The sequence below is a fragment of the Pinus tabuliformis genome, chromosome J, assembly GCF_031772625.1.
Source record: "Pinus tabuliformis cultivar Carrire ecotype Pingquan chromosome J, CPIR1, whole genome shotgun sequence".
Classification (NCBI taxonomy): Eukaryota; Viridiplantae; Streptophyta; class Pinopsida; order Pinales; family Pinaceae; genus Pinus; species Pinus tabuliformis.
The window spans coordinates 323,254,001-323,274,376 of NC_142295.1; the positions used below are offsets into that span (position 1 = coordinate 323,254,001).

Genomic DNA, 20,376 nt, shown 5'->3' on the forward strand with positions numbered 1-20,376 from the left:
TGGCTTCTGCATTGCCTCTGTGTGGCCCTGCGTGGCTCTGCATCAGCCTCTCTGGCTCTACACTGCCTCTGCTGGATCTCTCTCTCTCTTCTCTGGTAAGTATTCTCTGACCGGTAAAGATTTCCCTTCGGATACTATCCCTGCCCCTCACTGCAAAATATCACTATCAAAAATCTTTCCGGCAGTTGTTTTGCTTCAGAAAATCGAACTTTTGATCTCCCCTTTGTGTGTCTTCCAAGTGCCCATCAAGCTTCCTCTTATAATCCTCTCGTTGATCAATCAACAGTCCAGATTAGATTCTAATCAATGGCTAGGATCATATTGACTTGATCTTCACCTTCTTCTAGAAGTTTCACCCACAGTTTAGATTAATATCCATTAATTATTTCAATTTCCTAAGTTTAGACTTAGGGACCCATTAAAAATAATTAATTATTTTAATAAAACTATCTCTGGGTGGAATTTCCCAAAACGATTTTTGGGTATTGGAGAATGCATGTGTTTAAGCCTCCTTGCAAATTTTGAGACTTAGGGCACATCTAATGCTACCAGAAATCAACAGTGAATAATATTGGCATTTATCTCATTGAAGTATCTTGGAACGTTGATAATCTTGTAATAATAATCATTGGTATCTTGTTAAGTGTTGGTTAAATTATTGTAAGTGCTTCAATTATCATTGAATTTTGGCACATCACGTAATTGTTGAATAATTGCATATTGTGGGTATCTATCGTATCTTAGTGGCACTTGGTAACTTGGCACACTTTCTTGTGGTTAAGATTGTAACTTATTGATAAGTACTTGTTGGTATAATTTAAAATCAAGTCATAATTAAGTACTTAAGCAACTTAAACAATCTTACCTTAAGAATCACTCAATCCATCTTGCATTGCATTCTAAGTCTAGTTGCATTAATAATTTACCTCCAAGCATAAGCTTGGTTGATAGATATTTGAGGCCACCCTTTCTCAATTTATCTTGAGGAATTTAGCGCCTCTTTAGTGGTTAACACGGTGACCTTACAGTCGTCAGAGCCACAGTCTCTGCAACACCGGAGGCATCGGGTGGTTGGAACACAGGGGGAGGTATCGTTAATCAAGCTTTTGCTTGCTTCCCATTAGCTTTCATCCCACAACCTACTCTAGCGATTAGTTCCAAAACAATTAAGAATAAGGTTACACTTAGAATAGGCATCTAACTTAAAATTAACCAAGATTTTGCATTTCACCTAGTTGGTAGGATTTGCATCTCATATAGGATAATGAAGTATCTAAGTAGCGATTGTTCATCCGGTTACTTGGCATCTAATTGGTACTAAGCAAGAAGTTGACCCCATAAGGCACATGCCTCACATTTAAATCTGATCTAATCTTTAAGTCTTACTAAAATTAACCAAGTAGCTAGGCCATTCAATCATGTCTCTCAGACTCAGTTGGTTGCCAACTTGTCCTTCATCTTCACATTTTCATAGGGACTACCCCCCATAGCCTGTTGTTGGGAGACAGCTAGAACGAAGAGGTTGGGCATCAGAGTGACAACCCCTGACCTGAGTCATTCTCGCAATGCCTGTACAATCTGAGTGACAACAAGGTCCACAAAGGGATATTGACAGAGATTTGAGGGCCAACCCTCACATCGTGATTTTTAGAGGCTTCTACACCACTCATGGTGCTCTAGGGCCCCAACGCATGCCACATGGAGCTCACTTAATGGATGACATTAGCATAATAGGCCTCACATCTCACAGGTGTGGCAATTTATTTGATTTTATGTCTAAGCTAGTGGGTTGGCTTGTAACCCAATGCATCAATATGATTTTACTTGTCTTTCTAGGGGCTTTTAGGCTAATTAGGAACTATTCCTCCTCATATAGATAGAGGAGAGAAATATTAGATTTCTTATCATCGTCACTTGAAAACTCAACCTCTCTTCTTGAGAATTTCGGCATCTTTTCCTATTGGAGAGATGTGATTTATGGAGCAAGTCTTTTCTTGGAGCTATTGTCTTGTATTTGGAAAAGTTATCTTGGATTGATGATTGGATTGCACATGCACATTATCTTGTCAGTGCCTTTATTTCAATAATTTCTTATTTTATGTCTAATGTATGGAATAAATTGGTGATCTAGGTTAAATATTGTGCCCTAATTTTGTTGAATATCAATTTTATGGAAGCTAGGTCATATTATTGCATGCATTACTCATTGTATGATATGTGAATGGCAATCCCCTTGGTGATCTTACATTAGCTCTCCCAAGTGAATTTCAATCCCTCACAAAGGTAATAGTTAGGGTTTTGATGCTAGGGCATCAAAATATCCTTACTCCTTTGCAAGTTTTAGCCAAACTAAAGAACCCATAGACTCCATCAACCCTAGGACTAGGCACTAACCATCCTTTGTTGGTGATCAAGTCAAACTTTATCCATAAATTTTACTCTTTCTCTCTCTTTACCTAATTCAGCCCTCTTAAGGCCAAGCGACCACCTAGGGCCTAGTGCAAATTGGCTAGGAAGGGAAATTTGGCTTTTGGAAAGTGCAAATATCAAGGGTGAAGTGGTTGCTTCAAAATCATTCCTCTTTGGTAGGCATTCATTCCAATTTCGTCCATAATCTCACTTGCCTTAGTTGTTTTCCCTTAGGGTAAAACCAGTGTGGAAAAAGTCTGCAAAAAATCCAGATTTAATCCTAAAAATGCGATTTTTTGAACTAAACGATTTAATCCCCCAACTTTTTGGCAACTTTTTCACAAAGGAAAAAATCGCGATTTTTTCCTGAGTCGACCCAAAAAGTCTTCCTCCCTTCCCAAGCCACGGACAAAGAGGCCGCAAAGGTGTTGTTAAAAGCGCAATCGGGATTAAATCGGCGCCGGGAATAAAGCGGAAAAAATCGGCAAAAGCGGGAAAAAAGCGGGAAAAAAGCGTTTGGCACAAAAATATTCATTTTTTTTCATTTTTTTTCAATTTTTTTAATATCTAAACCATCTACAACATAAAATAAATACATTGACACATAAATATGATAAAAAAACTAATATATAAGATGTTTAATATCATTTCTAGCGCTAAAATCACACATAACATTGAATCATGTCCTGAATAGTAAGTCCTGAGTCCCAACTCAGCCTCAAAATATCAACAAAAAATATGATAATGTATCTCATCATGTCATAATGTCATATACAATAAAATGAAAGTCTAATCCTATTGATTTCCTCTGCCCCTCTTGCGAGAAAATGGCACAACTTTCTCTTTCCCTCTAGATGTAGAAGCTGGTGCCTGTGCTGGTGGAAATGGCAGTGGAGTCTGACGTGCTCTAGAAGCTGAAGAACTAGTAGTAGCAGCTACAGGAGGCTGAGGTAGACGGAGACCACGTCCTCTACTGGTGGTAGTGGTAGCCCGGGTAGGCGGTGTCACCTCCTCCTCCTGCTCCTCCTCCTCCACCTGCTCCTGCTCCTGCTCCTCCTCCTCCCCCTCCTCCTCCCCCTCATCCTGCACTAACCAATCATCAGTGGGATCCATGAGAGGCCTCTCAGTCTCAACCCTCCATTCAGCAGTGGTGTCAATCCCATCCAATGAGATGGCTTCCATATCAGGTGTCCTCTCTAGTTGTCTCACCCACAATCGAAGATTGTAGTAGACATAGACCATGTCATTAAGTCTATGGGACTCCAACCTGTACAAAGTTCATGAAATAATAATTAATAATTAATATTATAAAAAAAATATTGTTTAAAACTTTAATGAATTCAAAAATTTATTTGGAAATTTGCAATATTTTAAATGTTTAAGTGTTAACCTATTGCGCTTCTTGTTGTGTATTTTTTCAAATACACTCCAATTGCGCTCACATCCTGAGGAGCTGCATGTTTGGCTGAGGATGCGTACGGCAAGCTTTTGCAAAAGGGGTACTCTGCCACCATACATCTTCCACCATGCGTCTACAACAAAATTACAAATAAAATTTTAAATAAACATAAGAAAAAAATGGAATTTGAAGAGACAATGAAATTTGAAACAAAGTTACAAAGTACAAACTAAAAAATACCTGGCATTTTAATCGTCCTATCAGTGACAGCCATCTCAAAGCCAAATGTGCCACCTGACATCTTATATGTCTCAATTTGTCTAGAGATCTCTATACGTTGTTCTGGAGATCTCACCATCTTCTGGACACAGGTTAATAATCCTTCCACGACCTCAGCATCAAAATCAAACCCACATGCATAAGAAAATGCAGGGTTCAGGAAAAGCCCAGCAGCATGAATGGGACGATGGAGTGTGTTGTTCCATCGCTCATCAATCACTTCCCACAGAAGGAATTGTCTCTGAAACCCATCATCTCCCTTATCATCATAGTAGGACCGAATGGCTTCTTTGGCCCTGTCCATGGCTTCATACAAATAGCCCATTGCGGGCTTCTCACCATCAACCAACCGAAGAACCTTTACCAAAGGTTCAGTAACAGCGCACACCTCCTGCACTCCCGCCCAGAAGTCTTCCTGGTATGAAACTAGTCTGCACACGGCCTCTCCTTCTGGTTTGCGGCTCATTGACGAAGCACGCCACTCCTCTGAAAGAAACATTCTCTTCAAATCCCACATAGAATTCAAGAGGGATTGAAGAGATATGAAACTCGTCGCAAACCGTGTAATGACGGGGCGCACCAACTCTTTGTTGTTGGTGCATTTTCTCATCAAGCTAAGCACAGATGTGTGATTGTAAATAAATTTTGTGATGCTTTTTGATGAGTCAACAATATCTTTGACAAAGGAAATTTTCCCTATGTCCTCTAACATCAAATCAATACAATGGGCAGCACAAGGTGTCCAAAATAAAGTAGGATGCCTGTCCATAAGCATTCTACCAGCAGCAACATAATTTGCAGCATTGTCCGTTATGACTTGGACAACATTTTCTGCACCCACCTCCAAAATAAACACATCCAGCAAATCACATAAAGTTCTTGCATCTTTGATTTGATGAGTTGCATCAATAGATTTGATAAACATAGTCCCCTTGGGACAACTAACCAAGAAGTTTATAAGGGTTCTCCCCTTTTGGTCAGTCCAACCATCTGACATAACAGTGCATCCTGTTTGTGCCCATGATGCCCTAAAATCCTCCAATCTTTGGGTGCAGTCACGCTTTTCCTCTTGAAGAATCCGGCCTCTGAAATCATGAAGAGAAGGGATTTTGTACCCCGGGCCAACACTGGCAATAGCATCAACAGTAGGTTGGAAAAATGGATTATTCCTTACAATGCTGAAAGGAATATCACTCCAGAGGAGAAATTTTGCCATCAACCTATCAGCTTGTTCTTTTTCAGTTCTTTTTAGCATTGAACCGATAGTTGGTTGTGAACCAGGTGTGGTTCGAGGAACAAAAAATGATGATGCAACTACCGGATTGACTGACGCTGCAGTAGAACCAGTGCCACTTGGCCCACTTCCTTCAGCTGACCTTTTTAGTTGCCTTTTGAGTTCTTCTTTGGCCTCTCTAGTGTGCTCTAATTCTCCCAATGCTCTCATGGCTCTTTGGATAATTTCAGGATTTGTATTTATACAGGGCCCCACATCACGTCCAGGGATTTGTGCAAGGTGGAACTTCAACTTGTACACCCCCCCGAATATCTCCTTTCCACACAACTTGCAATTCAAGTTTTGTCTATCATTCGGAGCTTTAGGTTCACCATATTCCCAGAAAGGATCCAATTTCCTTGGCATGTTTGTTTTTGAATTTTGAATTTGCAAACCTATGGAAAAATAAGGATTAGGAAATAGGAATTTAGGATTACAAATTACAATTTAGCATTTACAAAATTACAAGTTACAAATTTACAAAATCCCAAGTTACCCAACCAAATGGCAAATGCCAAAAAACAATGAAAATCAAAAAACATAAACAATGTTTAAAAAAATGAAAAAAAAAAAAAAAAAATTGGTTCCCATAGTCATACCAAGTTACCCATCCCAAATCAATGAAAAATTACAAAAAAATCTTTAAAAACAATGAACATTGAAAACAAATGGTGCCCATATGAAATTTCTCAACCAAAAACAATGAAAAACAAAGTTTATAACAAGGAAAACAAAAAAAATTTAATCTACATACCGTTTTTATGGACAAATTGGTGATCTTGTCTTGGATTTCTCCTAAAACCACTTGGATTCGCTCCCAAACCCTTCAGCTCTCCTCCACAAGGCGTCTCCTCCTCCTCCGCGCGGCGAAAGTCAGAAATGACTAATAAAAAATCAATTTTCATAACTTAAAGCCCGCTGCCCCGCGCCTCGGCGCTTTTTTCAATAAAAATCGCGATTTTTTCGAAAAAAAATCGTTATAAAAAAAAGCCCGCGATTTTTTGGGATAAAAATCGCGATTTAAGCGGGATAGTGATAAAATCGCGATTTTAACAACACTGGAAAAAACTATAATTTGAAGCTTCCATCCATGCATTTTCAAGTTATTGCATTGCATTGTTTGTCATACTTCTTGCGAGCATAGCAGTCTCATTTGTAATCTGTTAGTTTTGAGGTTAAGATATGTTTTTGTTTTCCAAGGAAAAACAAATCTTTATACTTCATATTTCTAGTTAGAAAGCAAAGTATACATTGGCTAAGCCTCTAGGCTTTCAGTGATCCAGACTCTAACAGCCACTGCCCCTTCAAAAGATTACAAAAGTACCAAAAGGACAGGCATACAACAGTGTTCTATAGAAAGAACCCCACACCATCAAAAACATTGTTACAGTTGTTGAATGCTTCCAGGAGAAACAACAAAGAGGAGGTCATGAAGATCAAATAGCAACAACCTATCCAAAAAAAACAAAACCAGTCACTCAAAAAAGAACCCATTTTTCAGACATGAACAAAGTACCTGTGAAATCTTGTGACATCAAAGATCCTTCCTACAATGAGAGCACGTTTTGAAAGGGAGTCTTCTTTAGTGGTGAATTCCCTGTAAATGTGGGGAAAGGTTATGTATCAGAAGTGGATTTTACCTCCAAGAGTTTTTGAATAATAGATGCCAAGGCTTGGTTAATAATCTGACATCTACTGTTTTCTCAGAAAATAAGCAGCTTGGATTCACCAAGCGTTAATTTTCACATCTACTGTGATACTCACTGTTAATTTTCATTGGACCTACCACCTGACACCTTATTACCCAAGCAAATTACAATCTACTGAATAAATGCATGGCTTATTTCTTAATACAATTAGCGGAAACACAAATTAAAAGGGGAAGAGGATCTCAGTGACTGATTACTTGATGACTTTTAGATGACTCATGATATACATTTATTATATTTTTTGTTGATATTTTGACTCTTGAGAGTTGAGACTCGGACAGAACTCAAAATTCAGGAGTTGATTCACTATTTTGATATGTGATGTAGCATTAGACTTCATATACATATTATATATTAGCTTTCTTTACATGTTTATGTGGAAATGCATTTATTTGATGTTGTGGATACTCTAGATGTTAAAAAAGATTAAAAAAATGAATAATTTTGTGTTTTTTTAATTTTGCCGACTTTTTCAAAAAACTCCCGACTTTGACGAGTTTTTCAACTTTTGGATCCTTGCTGAATTAATCCCGACTTCGACTTTTTCCACATTGGGTAAAACCCTAGTTTGGTTTTAGCCCTCCAATTATGCATGCTCCTCCATAGTTGATCACAGTTAGAAATATTCTAATAAAAGATAGAATGGGCTGTTTCTTAGAAAATCCTCTTTTCGATTACAAAAAAAGCCCTATTTGAAGCTTGGACTAAGTCACAACAACTATAAGAAAATAAAAGCTTGCATATACATGTTGTAAATCAGGATTTAATTTGAATAAGATTGTCTACAAGTTGCAAATCCGAAATCAAGGCTAATTTGCATAAGATTGTCTGCAAAAAGAATATAGTTCACAGCTGCAACCACTAAAGCTTTTGTTTGAAACCAATCTTTGAAAAATCCTGAAACGTGCTGTGCAATTTCTTATATTCAAACTCAGAAATATTGGCTTTCATAACAAAAGTAAGAGGCAAAATCGATAACTTCACACTAATAAGTTTTCAAGAGAATGTGTTTATACTAGATAGGTGACTTCATGTCTCCATACGTCATACTCATCAAGTTCTTAAGACAACCATCAAGATGGAATCAGGGAAGCTTTGACAAAAATTGATTTTGCATTGTAGTAAATAGAACATTTGTTAGTATGTAATTTCTAGAATCCTGGAATAGAACAATTACCTGCCCCATCCATCCCAGCGAGGCTGATATGTTTCTCTAATAGGTGCATTTGGAAATGTACATTGAAAACAAGATGCCCCTTTACCACCGGTCGTAATGTATTGGTTTGCATAACTCAAGTCACCAACCATTAAAATCAATGAAGGATCGTTTTTAACAACATGATCAATAGTGGTAGATGAATTGCTTGTAAGACCCAAATCTCCTATTACTGCTATCCGATGAGGATAACTATGTGGACTTGACAAAGGTGGGGTAATGAAAACATGTTCTTCACTCATAGCTGACAAGGAACTGTCGCCACACTTGTAGTAGTATTTTGTATTTGAAGAAAGACCTGGACCAATTGTAAATATTCAGTCTTCACTGTCTCATCTAACAGTAAATAATGTCAACCTTCTTTTTTTCAAACATTTATTCTTTTTATACAAGTCTCACACTGAGCTAAACAGAGATACATCATTCAGCGGAATAAATGTCAATATGTTTGAATTTCATCAATTACTCGAGTAAAGAATATTTTAACAATATTTGAATTTTCAGTCGTTAGAAAATATATGTTCAGAACTAACCACAGTATACCCTTCAACTTCATTGGAAAAAACTAGAAATACCCACAGTAATTTTCATTCAGATTTTTTTTTTTCTAATAAGAACCAAGCACAAATTGGTTACGATATTTAGAGTATGAGAAATAGTTTTTGATTTTCAAAATGGTTGAACTTTTTGTGCAAAAGGACATGGCAAACTCATAACGCCTAAACCTAAGAGAAGGGAGGGTATGATCACTTATGGTTCACTAAGATATTGCATGCAGAAGCAGCTATTGCATAACTAAATATTTGTAAACCTGTAAAAACATAAGGAAAACATCTAGCAGCTAAATGTCATATTCAGTGTATAATTTTGTCTGGCAAGGTATGGACCATGGAATTGGTATAAACTCCTTAGATGCTGCATTAGTTGTTATATTGATTTTTTAAACCTTTGTCCTAAGTGTTAATAAGGTTCACTACGTTGGAAATATTGTTGTCATTGATGTCAAAGACAAGGGGAGACTACAAATGTCCAAGATAAAGATTGCAAGATGGAGATTCCTGGAAATATTCTTTTTGGATTTTTGGTGCCCAGTTTTCATACCCTATCTCTAAGTCACATAGTTAGGATACGAGTTCAGGTTTGACAGTTATTAAATTCTATTCAAGTTTAAATTTTTAGATGATGCTCGACTTTAGGTTTGGCTTTATACATTTTTCAAATCTCTCTCTCTCTCTCTCTCTCTCTCTCTCTCTCTCTCTCTCTCTATATATATATATATATATATATAACTTATAAACAAACAAAAGTGATCACCCCTAAGAAGTCAAAAGCTTTTGTTAAGTATGGTCGAGCTAGTTTACAGGAAGCGACTCGAGCTTACAGGGAACAACAACTTGGTGAGGCAGGCGGTGATGACCGTCTTGAGGTTTACAAGTCGCTACAAGGGAGATAATGGACCGAGCGAAGGTATTACATGTAAGATGGGGTGAGCAAACACCGGAGGGATTACACAGTATGCACAGACTGCAGTGGCGAGGGACCCTTGAGACATAGCAAATAAATGAATGGAAAAATGAATGTTGTAGAAGGTCCAGCTCAAAGTTCATAAATGATCGCCTATGGGTCTTCGAATTTTTTTAATTTTTTATTCAAACTAAACCCAAAATCAAACTTATCGTCTAACATCAAAAATTTTTCAATTAGATTCATATTTGAGGTTCAATGAACCTAAACAAACCTCAAATTTTTCTTGAGGTTCGTCCAATTTTGAACCTAAAGGTTCAAGATTGATGAACCCTATGACTTAGCCCTATCTTTACACTTAAAGATCTAACTCAAATGGGAGCATAGAATATATGGTTGAAAAACTTATTCTAAAACCTTCTTAATGGTATATGGCACTCCCTCTAACTCCGTAGGAATGAGGAAATATGCAAGATTCTATCAAATCAGCCTAGCCAAAAAACAGGCCCCATAAGTGAACATAAAATGACAATAAATAAAGGATACATGAGCACATTTGAAGAGTATCCAAACAAGAAGATCAAGTACAAGTGCCCAAAAGAGATTAGATGTGTGCTAGAGGATTTCAGGAGTACTCTTGGAGTTTACACATGTGCAAGAGGAGTCTAAGGAGTTTTCTTGGAGTGTTAAGGGTGCACTTTCAAGGACTAAGGTCTATGATGCTATGAAGTGCATTGCTTTGGGGTTGTGATGTTGTGAAGTGCATAGTTTTGGGGTTGTGATGTTGTGAGGTGCACTAGTTTGGGACTATATTATGGGGAATGATACCATAAGGTTTACTAGGGCATGAAGGCTAAATCTGACAAGGATTTGAAGCTATGTCTAGGGCATGAAGCAAGGAGAGGCACTGGAGCATGAAAGTTAAGGGTATGGTGATGCTGTGAAATGGATGAAGTATGAAGCATTCACGTGAAGTCAGAAGTGCTCTGTGTATGAAGACCTTAGGTTGGTGCCTATACAAGAATTGCAAAATTGGTGCTTAGCCAAGGAAATTGGTGTCTCCAGTAGGTTCGTGCCTATACAATATTTTGTTGAATTGGTGCTTAGCTAAGGAGATTGGTGTCTCCAGTAGGTTGGTGCTTACAAGCTTTGTAACAATAGGTTGGTGCCTACATACCTTTATAAAGATAAGTTTTTGTGGTTTTCTCCTACAAGGGTTTCCACATTAAACTCTGTGTGTTGTAATTTGAGTTTACATGCATTTAATGTTTTGAATTTAATGAATGATCATTTAAAATTTAAAAAAAAAGGGGATCTTATACTAATTCACCCATCTCAATATAAGCATAAGTTCAACACGCTATGAAATCAAGGAGAAGGTGGGGTGGAATTATTTCCAGAATAACATTTATCATCAACTTCCCTTAATTTCTCAAATTATATTGGTTTTCATCCATTTCTAGTGTAACCAAATTGTTCCAATAGTTATGCATGTCAATCATGATTTTGGTCAGTGTTACTTGGGAGCGGGAGCAAAAACGGGTGCGGGAGCGACATTTTCAGAAGTTCCCGGTTTGGGAGCGAATCCCGGAGCGTTTTTTATATAATATATGTATATATTTTTTATTTTTTATATTTTGATACATATATGTCAACAAAAACATGTAGAATGATGAATTAGATATAGAAAACATAGAAAAACATAGATTGAACCATATAACAACAATCATCTAGAAGTTATAATCTTCATCAACCACGTCCACAAGTTAGTAACATAGTAACATACAACATATTGAGTCTCATGATTCATCAATCTTAAAGTTTCAAGCTTTCAAAATTCAATATATAACATTTATCATCATTGATCACCAAAGTTGTACTTGTAAGCTAAGTGTAACCATTACAACAAATAATATCTAACATGAAATGAAATGTTATAAAATGAAATGAAATGAAACAACTTTCAACTTTCATGAAGCATCATATTCATAATTCATTACTAATGAGTTATAATTGCCAACTTCAAACTTAAATTGTCATATATTGTTTAAAAAAATATCATAATAAATATGAAAGAGTCAATAGTTATAAAAACTACTAGAAACTAGAAAAGACAAGTAAATCTATTATCTATTGCTTATGCTTGGGCCTCTTGCCACCACGAGAAATGTCTAAATTTTTAGTCTTGTTGGAAAATCAGGATCTTTGTCCTTAATATCACCCTCTAAGCATTAATATCCAGAGGTATCTTTGTCATTACCTCTGTATCTACATAGGGAATTTGTCATTAATATCACCCTCTAAGCATTAACATAAGATAGAAAAAGCATAGCATGTCAAGTCAAGATTTTGTTTGAGTGATGCGTACATTTTTAGGAGGTTCATGATAGAGGAGTTCAACAACCAATGTCACTAACATCAAGGTACATAGAGGGATTGGCGCTCTTGATTAAATATGAATTCCATACCCTAATACATGACAAAATTCAATGGAAACATTGCAATCCCCCAATCCTGAAATCTTGAAAAACTGATAAGTCTGCTGGATTTTGAATGAAATCTAAAATTCTATTTTCTCCATATGAAATCCAATGAGGCCGGAACCACTCTCAAACATCCTGAGTCATTTCATGGTAATGTTAAAAATTTAAGTAAAAGTCTTCATTTCATCCTTTTACTTTAAGAATTTAACATTACTATGAATCGCATATCAATACTAGGGCCATAGGCTTGATCATTAAGCTGGCCCACTCAAAACCTATTTGTTTCCTTCAAACAAATTGCATTTGGAACATTACTGCAAAAAAAATTTGCAAAAAAGGCTAAATGCTCCCGAAAAGGTAGGGAGCGTTTTTTTTTAGGGAGCGCACTCCCGAAAACGCTCCCTCCTCACTCTTAATACGCACTCGCGCACTCAAAGATCACAAGACACAGAATTCAAAGATCACAGAACACAGAATGCAGATATTTTGAACTTAAAACTCAAAGAGAACTTCTTTCATATTATAGGAAAACTCGGAAATTTACAAGTGTCTTGAGCTGAGGCTCATGCTTCTTTATATAGGATGGACCCTTGGGGTATTGCTCCAACTTTGGAATCTTTCCCCTCTCCCAAGAGATTTTTCATATAACATAAAATCTTAATGATATGATACAAAGTGGAGATTCTGACCGGGGGAATCCACAACAGTCATAATGCATGTACTAAAAGGTTATATACAGTAGATGTTTCTTCACGGAAGAAATCATATATGTACTAAAAGTTGATACATAATGGATATTCCAATATCTTGAAACCCACGAAAGCAAAACTAAGTACAATGATTATTGACACAGAGGAGATTCCTTTTAGGGGAACCCTCGAAAGCCTAAAATAAAGTAAACTAGGTACAATGATTATCAACACAGAGGAGATTCTTTTAAGGAGAACCCTTGAAAGCCTAAAATAAAATCTCTTTGAAGATTTGGTCACCAGCCTTTGGGGCTATGGTCAGAGTCATAGTCAGGATCATAGTCAGACTCGTATTCTTCAACATACCTGTCAAGACTTAACCCAGGAAGTTGTTGTAACCATGATGGTTCCCTTCCGAAGCTAGCTGAAAAAGCTGAGAAACACATGAATGGATCTAGCTTATCTGGGGGAATTCCGACTTCACCAAAATAGTCAATTTCAATAGTAAAATTATAACCTATAGGAGAAGTACTATCCTGGTTGATCTTCATGTTGGTGCCCTTATATAATAAATCGAATTCAAATATATCATATCTTTATGCTCCATCCTGCATGTCATTATACAAAATAGAAAGGGCAAACTGCTGACAGAGCCTGCCTTGATCTTCTTTTCTGGGAACAAATGAAACAAGTAGGAGATTCATCCAACTACTCCAATGACTGAATGGAGACATGATGTCTTCACAATACATGATGATTGAAACTCTTTCATAAGCACGAGCATATTGAAGAATGGCATAATAATCTATCCATCTCAGATTAGGATCATAAATATAAACAAGTCTGTGATATGGATATCTTACTGCACCAAAATAAGCACGGTTATTGTTGATAGGTGCTAATGGAATATCATAGTTGTGTCTTTTATCTGAGAGCCAAAACTATTTCTCAAGAATGATCTTCTAAATTTCCATGGGTAAAGACAGAACTTTTCCTAAAAGACAATCCACACAAAAAGAATAATGGCAGGAAGAGCATAATGTAACTTGGGATTTGTTTTGGGAGGATCATCAACATTCACCAAATTCAAATTTTTTAACTGCATATTTTGTCTGTATAATTGCTCCTTCTGGTCATTAAATCTGCAAGATAATTCTCTTTAACGGCTTTATATATGATATCAAAATCATATCCATCTAACCACAAAGCCCATCTTAAAACTTTGGAATTACCTTGTTCTAGCAACCTTTTGTTTTGCAGCATTCCTTTCATGTGCCTGAGATCTGTCTTAACAATGAAGTGGACACTTTTAAGGAATAACCTGAATCTTTTTATACCTTTCTTTACTGCTAGAATTTCTTTATGGGAAGAAGGATAATTTTTTTCAGCTTCTGAGAATGTGCCAGAGGCATATGCACATACTTCTTCCTTTTTGCCATGTTTCTGCAATAAGATTGTTGCCCAACAATAATCTGAGGCATCTGTTTCAAGAATGAATGGTAGGTCACTGTGGGGAAGAGCCAAAGGTGGTAGCTGTTTGATTTTCTGCTTTATGTTTTTGACTGCTTTGGTCATCTAGTCATTCCAACTGCTGCCCTTTTTTAATCTTTGTTGCAGAAGCTTTGTATCTGCGGCCTGCTCTAGATAAAATTGCCTGATGTAATTCAAACATCCTAAAAATCTTTGCACAGTCTTAACATCTGGAAGATAGTCTGGAAAATTTGATAAATAATTCAATACATGTGGTTGTAATTCTATTTTCCCTTGGGATATGATTAAACCCAAGTACTCAATCCGGGTTTGTGCAATGATGAACTTATCTAGGGAGGCAGAGAGAACTAGACCATGCTTGAAAACAACCTGATAAAATTTCTCTAAGTGTTTCTTATGTTCACTAATATCTTTGCTAAAAATTAACAAATCATCTATGTAGACAATAATAAAAGAATAATCTTTGAAAAGATCTTCCATTCTCTTTTGGAATTCTGATGGAGCATTCTTCAAACCAAATGGCATAACTATCCATTGAAACTGTCCTCCAGGTACCATGAATGTTGTTTTATATCTATCCTCGGGATTAATGCCAATTTGCCAAAACCCAGTTTTAAGATCAAACTTACTGAACACATTTGCTTTGGCGATCTTTGATAACAACATTTCTTTATTAGGCTGATGATATTTAATGGGCACAAGATCTTCATTCAGAGCTTTGTAGTTGATAACTAACCTCTTTTTTTCACGTTTTTGTTTTGAGTGCGTGTTGACATAAAAAGCTAGACATGCCCAAGAACTCTTGCACGGTTCTATCTGTTTTCTTTCTATCATACTGTTAATTTTTGCTTTGCAAAGCTCTTGTTCAGATGGGCTCATGTGATTTGTTGATGCCTTTTGTGCTTTAACGGAGCCTTCTTTTTGGAATGGAAGTGAAACAAAATACTTTTCCCTGAACCAGAATGCGTCAGGGTGTTCTGCTGTACAGTCATTTTTCAATTTGTTTACAATATCAAACAAAATGGCAGGGCCATGGATTTCTACATGTTTGACAATTTTTTGGATCTTGGAAAGATCTGTTACTGCTTCATCAAAATTGCTTACCTCATCAAGTTTTACCCTGAGTGTGTATTTACTCTTAGCAGGGACTTGCACCTTGTCTCCTTGAATGCTGAAAATTATCAGATTCTTTTCAATGGTGATTGGCATGAATTTCTTCATAAAATCCTGTCCAAGTAACATATCAGCACCAGTATCATAATTATATAAGGTGACATATACTTCTTGTGAACCTAAGAGTATTGGGAAGTCTGGAGCAATATATGGGATTTTTATCAGCTGTTTGTTAACTACTCTAAACTGGACTTGAGTGGGTTTCCAATAGTAAGCAGGAATGGCCTTGAATTTGCAACAGCTGCTCATAGCTCCAGTATCAATCTGAGCATCAAGAGTATATTCTTTGTAGCCTGGCACTTTTATTTTTACAAGGATGACCATCCTATCATCAATACCACTGATGTCATGAATGTTTTCATTACTGTATTGACTAGATGATAGTAATGGAGTTTGAGAGGAAAGGAAAGTAGAAGAAACAAACTGTGAATTCAGACTATCAAGTTCTTGCATGTTGGCTTGAATCTGTTGTGCAAGCTGCTTCATCTGGTTTCTATCTCTTTAGAGATCTTCTTCATCTGAAACCTCAAATTCTTCTCCATGAGGAATAAAAGCCTACAACTGGTCAATCTTTTCTTGGAGACGTCTCTGAGGAATAATCAAGCTGGGATGAAGAGAGGCCTTTTGTCTCTGGATTTCTTCAATTTGATGTTGGAGATCGTAAAATGAAAACATAAAACAATTAGACAGATATGTACATTCGTTGTTGTCACTATTACTGTCTGAAAGAGAAACCTTTTGGAATTTTTCATCAATGTCATAGCTATTATCTGAATTAGTACTATGTACAGAAAAACATTCAAAATCAGAATCAATCTGGGAAACTATGTCCCAGTCAGCTGGGTCATAAGAGGATTTAAAAACTTCTGCAATCTTTTTCTGGATCCCTTTCTTTCCTTTGTTGGGACATCTGTTAGCCCAATGACCAGTCTGACCACAAATAAAGCATTTGGATTGCTTAGCTGGTTTAGACCTTTTCTTGAAAATAAATCTTGATCTTCCGGTTGTGGGAGATTTTGACCGATATTGCTTTTTCTTAGTAGGAGGTCTCGACCTACAAGAACACTTACCACTTTGGTCTTTTTGAGAACCCTTTCTGGAGTGGTTCTTATAACATCCAAAATGATGTGTTTTAGTAAAGGAGTCACAGATGGTGGGGTTGAAATGCAACTGCTTTTTGACATTCTTACAAGTTTTGTTGGTGACACATTCATTTTTCAAGATGGTAAGAATGTGTTGGTGAAGTGCGGCTAGTGACAATGTATCTATGGCGATGTGTTGTGCGGACAGTGACTGTTGAACTAATTCAGGTATTTTGCCTGGCATGGAGGCTATGTAGTGCTTGAGATAAGCCACATTATGGTGATCAGGGATTTTATAATAAAGATTTTGCATTGTGCAATAATATTCTGATAATAAATCTAAATTGCACAATCTTTGACTCATAAACATTTGGGCATAATGTTCACTGTCAGAGGAAATAACTCCCAGAAATTCATGGGAGAGAGCCATCAAGATAGCTTCCAAAGGATCATCATTTTCAAGAATTTATGTTTGCTCTTCTTTCTTAAGCGTTTCCCACCATAGTCTAGCATTCCCTGTTAGGTTCCATGTGATTAATATGACTACCTCTTTCCATGAAGCTTTAGTGTCTACTTTCTTCTGAGAAGCCCATGCATTAATCTGTTGCAGGAGAATTAATGTCTGATCCCTGTTTAGACAATCAAAATTGATAAAGAAAGTATTGTTTTGATTTCCAAATTTTGTTTGGACATTCATATCATCTCTAACTTCTGCAAAGGCAAGATGTTGAGTCCAAGAATGGAATGGACTCTTTTTATGATGAGAGCTAACACCACCTTCTGATGTCTTTGCAGCTTTGTTAGAAAAGCTGAAAGAACTTGTTCTTTTCTGCTTAGTTGTAGAGGATCCACCTTCATCCCCTGACTAGCTTGCCATCTTTATTTCTCTCATGTAAAATTCTGAAATTTTCTTTTTCAAAAGGTTTAATTTTTCTCGTGCTAACTCGGTACCCTTTGCTAAGGCTTCAAACTGGCTTTCATCCTTTTCAAAAACTTTGAGAGAGAGACTGGATGAGGACTAGGAAGCTTTTATCAAGGTGAATTTGGGGCCTTCTTCTTCTATCTCAGAATATCTAGGGGGAGATCTTGATCTACTCATAGCAGTTTCAAAACTTGTGACTGATTTGCTTATTACCCCTAATTGATCATTAATTGCTCTTAACTGACTTTCATGAGTATTCTGGTGAGCATACATTGTATCTATGCTCTGGTGGATATTTCTGACATGCTCTTTTACTTCTACAATGTCTCTTGCCAGATCATCTATGTTTTGGGCCACATAGACAGACATGTAGTTAGCATAATTCTGCATTTTTAAGTATTCTACTGGTTTAGGCTCTGTGGCTGATCGATAATGCAAAAATTGCAAATCGCTCTAGATAGCACCATCTCTGAATTTAGGAGTACTATTACCAGGTTCCAGTCTCCTTTCTGGCAATTCTGCTTTTGCGCCTGTCTTTTCTCTAGGTAGACTGAACATTTTCTGGTCTCGGACAGGGAACATAATGCATTCAGGACAGTCTGAATGTTGTCCTTGGTGTGATGTAGAAGTGATGGTTTGGTATTTCTTTTTTGAATTTTCTTTTTCTTTTTCATGGCAATATACACAATCTGGTAACTGACGATGATTATGGCTACTTGAAGATACTGACAGTCTGGGTGGTATTTGTACAGAACGAGGGACTCTGACTGACTGACTTCTTGGTAATTGTTTTTGCGAAGTAGTCAGTTGGAACCGTAAACTGGTACTACCATCAGGGTTTGGAACTAACTTTAATTGGTTTGGAGATGAAGAGCTTGCTAGCTATGGATACTTTTGAGACATCGAAGTATACTCACTATTCCATTCAGATGGCAGACTTAGTTCACAAAATCCTACTTACAACGGAGTAGTATTATCAGGACCAACAATGACACCTTTTAATGCTCGCTGTGGTAGTTTGGGATGTAGTGGAGGCATAGTAGAGGAGACAAATCTAATACAGACATTAGATTGGAGTTGTGCTATTTGTGTATGAGGGGCGGTATCATATCCATGGAACTGTATGTAATCTTGGAGAAATTCATTAATATATGGATCTATAAGCGACACCTGGTATCTTGGGATGACTGAAGACCAAACAGGACCATTATTTAAGGGACTTTGGAATCCTCCTATCAATGCATCTTCAAACTTATTATGTTTGTTATCAAGAACACAAGTTAGACATGAGTTATCTAACCCTGGTCGTATAAGAGGATTAATCCCAAATTGTATGAGTCCGATATGTATGTATTTGTAATCATGACTCAGACCCCATTCTACATCTTCCTTTCTAATGAGAGGAATTTGATATACACTCTGACCAATAGAAACAGGAACATTTACAGAGGAAAATCTAAACAGTGTAGCAGCGCGGAACTGAAAAACTGGGAGTTTATATATTTTTTCCATCTCAATGTTTGGTAGTTCCCAATTAGGTTGTGGATTAAATTCTTGCTCTACAACTCTAGTATCAAACAAAACATCTGTATTGTTTTTGTTCAAAAACTTTGTAAGCCATGCCCATTTTTTCTCATGTGCTACTTTACAAGATTCAGTAGAGAAATTAAAACTTTGCCTAGCATCCATACTGATGAAGATAAAAGGATTAAAAGCACCTGAAAAATTGCAGATTTGCAATCATGGGTCACACCCTGCGCCCAACAACACCTTTCCTCAACAACAATGGGACTTATCGCGAAAGACACCTTCAGCTTTTGCTTACAACAGATATGTTTCTCCCTTCTACCTCGAACAGAATGGATAGAATGGCTCTGATATGTCATTCTATCGGGAGCGTTTTTGGGAGTGCGAATTGGGAGCGGGAGCGAGAGGGGGGGGGCACTCCCCCGCAACCCTGATTTTGGTCATTGTTCTTTCTAGCATCTTTCCACCAAAAATAGAATATATCACATGTGGTTTTGATCTCATTAGATGGTGAGAGAGTATCAATAAAATGGAATCTAATGAATCAATCTCTCCTTCAATCATCCTTTACTAGGAAAAGAATAACTTGCTCTAAAATCAAAACCTAATGCTTGACAACATAGTATATGGACTTAGCACGCATTTGGGAAACTTGTCCTTTGCTTCCTTGGCTATTTTGTTCCATAAAAATAAAGAGGACTCCATAAAAAAGTTAAAACCTTGCCACCTATACTGCATGTGTAGACTAGCTATCTCAAAGGAGGAATATCACTTTGCAAGGGAAAAATAATGTGCTCGCAAGTTTCTAGGTCATTGCTCACAAGGGTTTGACTTAAATCCATATCGGATGATATATCCTCCTAGTGGACATAATTGTCCAAAAAAGGTTCATAAAATTATTTTCAACATATTTATAAGCTTAATGTTTCTTATAGATGGCCCCCAACAAGAACCCTACAGCAAGGTTGTTCGAATCGAGGAGCAGGAGTGAGAGTGAAAAGTGCAATTTCCAAAAGATTCCAAGAGCAAAGCTTTTTTTATATAATACATATTTTAATATATTTTGATCCATTTATATTCAACAAAAAACATATAAAATGTCGAACAAACTGCAAAAAACGCGAACCCTAGATTTAACTATTGGATTAGTGATGATCATTAAAGCATCACATTTTTAAAATTTTCAACAATTTACACATTACATACACCCCATATCATCATAGAGAGAACAATAACATCAATAAGGCAGCGTAACAGAAA

General features: G+C 36.8%; 1 protein-coding gene across 1 annotated transcript in view; it reads right to left on the reverse strand.

Annotated features, from left to right (window-relative positions):
* LOC149227056 (purple acid phosphatase 23-like) overlaps positions 1-20,376 on the reverse strand; it is an 86,327-nt gene that overhangs the window by 50,131 nt on the left and 15,820 nt on the right. The window contains exon 3 of the mRNA XM_089377681.1: positions 8,247-8,583. Within this exon, the coding sequence (XP_089233807.1) occupies positions 8,247-8,583 (337 nt within the window). The remainder of the gene's footprint in view (positions 1-8,246; positions 8,584-20,376) is intronic.